General features: G+C 35.4%; 1 protein-coding gene across 5 annotated transcripts in view; it reads right to left on the minus strand.

The window, feature by feature from the left end:
* LOC107691191 (E3 ubiquitin-protein ligase mib1-like) overlaps positions 1 to 4,862 on the minus strand; it is a 94,078-nt gene that overhangs the window by 52,952 nt on the left and 36,264 nt on the right. For all 5 annotated transcript variants that reach the window (XM_016489720.1, XM_016489706.1, XM_016489713.1 and 2 more), the window contains exon 12: positions 1,648 to 1,799. In XM_016489720.1, coding sequence (XP_016345206.1) covers positions 1,648 to 1,799 — 152 coding nt within the window. The remainder of the gene's footprint in view (positions 1 to 1,647; positions 1,800 to 4,862) is intronic.

Below are 4,862 nucleotides of genomic sequence, written 5' to 3' on the forward strand. Positions count from 1 at the left end.
CATGCAAAAAAATAAGAAATCAGGAAGGGGGCATATATATATATATATATATATATATATATATATATATATCAAATTCAGTTCAAATGTTACAAAAAAAGAAAAAAAAAGCATATTTTGCAGCTTGTAGCTCAACAAGTGTGAAATATATTACCCACAAGGAAAACTCTGCCATTCTAGGAAAAATATGTGGTAAAGGTGTTGATCTGATCCAGGAAATGACAAGCATGAGGAGAGTTAAAACAAGCATGAGGCATAATTTGACTGCTTGTTCTGGCCAATTAGGCTGCAGTCAGAGAAATGTGCTAGAGAGCAGGAGGATGACACTAGTCTTAAAGGGGTCATGAAATGCATTTTTTAATTATTTGATAATGTTTTCTGAGGTGCACTTATTATGTTAGTATGATTTTTACATCAAAATTGACAATTTAGAAATAAAGAGGCATTTTCTACCCTGATTTGAGCCCTCTGATTTGAATGCTCTGTTGGAAGGGGTGTGTCTGCTGTGAGACTTCATTGGAAATATCTTTGCATATGAAATAAGCATTAAATGTGAAGCTCTCTCAAAAACGTTTACTACGTTTTTACTATTACAGCTGTTGAGATTACCTAATCATGGAGAGTGTTGATTATAGTATATCAGTGCAGCTTCAAAGGACTCTACATGATCCCAGCCAAGGAATAGGGGATATATCTAGCGAAACGACTGGTCATTTTCAAAAAAAATAAAAAATAAAATAAAAATAAATAAATAAATACATTTAGATATATATATATACACACACACACACTTTTTAACCACAAATGCTCATCTTGCACTAGCTCTGCAATGCGCGTCCGCAAATTCACGCATTAGCCTGCATAATCACTTTGGAAATCTCACGGCCGGTTAGCTCTTCATCTGTGTACTCCGGTTCAGAAAGGTGGGGTAGGGCGAAAAACTCATTTTCTCCTCCAACTTCAAAATCGTCCAACATTGTTGTTTTATCTTTTTTTGTAAAGGGCATTTGACTTTCTTTGCATGTTCCCTTTGTAAACACTGGGTCAGTACTTCCGCCTATGTCACGCGTGACCTTTTCAACATGACAACGTAATGCGTGAAGTCGTGCTAGTGCAAGACAAGCATTTGTGGTAAAAAAGTAAATACATTTTTATTTTTTAAGAAAATAACTGATCGCTTTGCTAGATAAGACCCTTAATTCCTTGGCTGGGATCATGTAGAGTCCTTTGAAGCTGCACTGAATCTGCAATTTGGACCTTCAGCCTGTTGGGTCCCATTGAAGTCCATTATATGGAGAAAGATCCTGGAATTTTTTCCTTAAAAACCCTAAGTTCTTTGCGACTGAAGAGAGAAAGACAAACATCTTGGGTGACATGGGGGTGAATAAATGATCAGGAAATTTTTATTCTGGAAGTGAACTAATCCTTTAAGTTTGTATGCAAGAGGGCATAACCATTCACGAAGCCACAATGGTAAATGTGCCGCAGTAAAGATACAATTATTTATTTTGCTTTCAGGAACCTCTAATTTGTTCTGTACAGGCCCCAAATATGAGCTGAGACCATTCAGTAAACTCAGATGCATAATGCTCATTAATCAGAAGCCCGATTTCAGCCCAAGTTATGACAAAGTCAATGTAGCCATACCTGGGGTTCCCTCGCAGAGCTGCGTGGTGAAGTGCGTTGAAGCCATTATTGTTGGTAATTGTGACATCTGCACCTGCTTCCAGGAGCACAGAGAGCATGTCATCCCTCTTCTTGCTGATGGCATCATGCAGAGGTGTGTCTCCCTCTGAGTCCTGCAGGGGCAGCATTAAGTTACACACTCTTTAGTATAAAGAGTGCTAATAATAATAATAAATGGTGTATTGCATATTCAAATATTCATACAGCAAAATATACTGGAGGCTAGTGCTGGGCGGTATACCAGTTCATAAAATATGAGCGTAGTTGGTCTGTTAATATCACATGCACTTTTTTTTTGGTTGTTTTTTTTTATTTGTTACTCAGATGCAGGCAGTGCGCTGCATGAGACAAAAAAGTAATATAGCCAAAACAACCGCATAGCCGCTCTTTAGTGTAGATGCATGTTGATTTTATCAGACGATGCCGCGATTATAAATGAGAGTGACTCCTGGTTAACATGTATTAAAAGGGGTCGTGTTTAGTCACTATTTAGTGTGGTATTTTTTGACAATATTCACTCATCATGACAGTAAAATAGGGCATTCTAAGTCAATATACCGCAGTATTTCCTCTCTCAATCAGTAGAAAATATGGTTTACACCCGGTCATGCATGAAAAAAAAAACCGTCATGTACCGTGAAACCGGTATAATTTTGAAAAATACCGTGATATACATTTCTGGTCATACCGCCCAGCACTACTGTAGGCCATCAAATTTTAGTGAAAATCATCAAAATCGCTGGTGGTGGCTGGCAACTTTTTTCAAAAATGCTGGCGGGGAAAGAGTTAATCTAATAATCCTTTCAAACTGTGGTAATAGCATACGAAAAATCACATTTTATTGGAAGCTAAAACTGAAAAGGTCTGGACCGGGGAATCAAGAGAGACTGCAGTGCTGAAGAACTTTCCTTGATGGATCTCCTACACAAATATCAAGCCAACAGTTAATTACTGCAATCAGTTACAGCAGTTACCACTGGTGTGGAATTGAGACATGACAAGTGGGGCACAACAAATGGAAGGAAATTTGTGACCTGTGCTGGCAAACTGAGAGGAAACACAAAACAAAACAAGCGAAAAATTTCAAATTTGGCTGAATTTGAGGTTTTCACAAAAATAAGTTCATTAAGCCCCCGTCTAGCGATCCCAATGCTCCAAATAATATTTTTAGATGTTTAATTACCTTTATTTGATTTCTGAGAGGAGTACCTTTTCTCCACTCGCTTCTCACGCTGACTCACCTGAAGTGCGCGCAATAAAGGCGCTTCCGACTGTGCGTGATCCCGATAAATATACACAGAATTACAGTATTTAAGTATTCACGCAAATATAATCCGTTATGTCTTAAGTGAACGTTTGAGGAACTGTTGGGGAAAAATATCTGATGTGTAACATTATATTAATTAATTAATATAGATTAACAATAATGTTAATCTAACAATAAAAGAAAAGAGGGAATCACTTGCTGCTCTTGATTGAACTGCTTTTGTAGTTTTAATAATCAATTTATTTGTAATGAACAGACTAAAGTGAATTTTTACATTTGATTATTTGTTTTTCTTACTTGAATGCTTTTGTTTAGATGTAAAATGAAAAAGGAAATGTATTATTTTTCTTATATTTGTTCTACTGTTTTTTTTTTTTGCATCTGTTATTTATAATAACAAAGATAAAATAAAAAATAGCTATATTGTGATTACTAATATAGTAATTATTAAGAAAATAATTTGATTTGATTGTGATTTTGCTTTGGAACCTTCAGAAAACTTTAACTCGATTTTTCTCAAAATTGACTTTGCTGACTCTCGACATCAAACGGGTGTAGCTCAGTCATTTTTCGTCCGATTAACTCATTTTTGAAAATGTGTTCATTGTGACTCAATTTGCCAGCACAGGTCACATTTGGTCATTTTTGTGCCCATCTCTAAATGCTTCACTGAAAACAAAATACAGATCTCATCTTAACATTGAGCATGATTTGAGAGTGGCAGGATCAAGCCTACAACCTCGTTTTGAAAAGATGTGTACTACAAAGCAGGCTCATTGCAGCCACTAAAATAGTGAATAAGATTATTCATATATTTTGTCAATTTTGTTTGTTCTTTTTGCATGCAGCTTGAAAAGTGACAAAATGAAGCAAAGCACAACTGGTCCACACATTTATTTTCTCAGTTTCTGAATTAGATTTTTATCAGAGGCAAAATGCAAACACAATTGCATTATTATTAATATTTAAAGTCTTATTTCATGCAAAGTGATAATATAATTGCACTTTTATTTTCTTTATTTGAAAGTTTTTAATGCTGTTATTTGATGTTATGCTTTTTAAATGTGATGTCAATAAAATAAATTTTAACAGTTCAAATTAAAGCCTAGTTTATTACCATTTTGTTGGGGCGATTGGGTACAGGTGGGGCTAGGAACCCAAAGTGGGGATTGGCAGAAAAAGTTTGAGAAACACCGAGTTACAGGCACTGCAAGTATCTGCAAATAACCGGCTGATATTTTGCTACTGTGAGATTTGTGATAATTGCTATTTTATTATTATTAGGGGTGTAACGATCCATCGATATGGATCGATGCATCGATTAACCTCCTGGGGTCGAATGATAACAGCGAAAAGAACTTATAATGCTCCTTCATACGTGATCTTACATATAAGAGTAATACAGCATTTAAATCTGTAAAGGGTCTACTTTTATACTGTAAATAAGTGATCCATCGACAAACATAAGCACGTCCTTTCTTATCAGTGATGCAATTTATTTATCAGCTATGCATCTTCTGGTAATTGCTAACAACTATTTAAATTTTCGTTTAGGACTGTGGCTGCATCACTCGCATAATTGCACAAGAAAGGCACACGTGTCGTTCAGTTTTGAGTTCGCTGGAAAATCATACTGAGTAAGTGCACAGTATAGTATTCTACACAAAAAGTGTCTTAGAAAATTTAAATCAATATATTGTTTTCTGTAAATGAGTAAGATGATTTTCACATAAATTTGAAGCAAAAACTCTAGACTTCAAGATCCAGTTCTCAAAAGTACTGTGAACAAATGTTCTGTATGTGTTTTATGGCCTTATTTCAGTAACTTTAAAATTTTAGTTTTTCACTAAGCACGCATAAACGTTTTCTCAAAAACACAATCACGTACATACATGCTGCTCACATATTA

Source organism: Sinocyclocheilus anshuiensis, unplaced genomic scaffold (genome assembly GCF_001515605.1).
Source record: "Sinocyclocheilus anshuiensis isolate Anshui unplaced genomic scaffold, SAMN03320099.WGS_v1.1 scaffold894, whole genome shotgun sequence".
NCBI lineage: Eukaryota > Metazoa > Chordata > Actinopteri > Cypriniformes > Cyprinidae > Sinocyclocheilus > Sinocyclocheilus anshuiensis.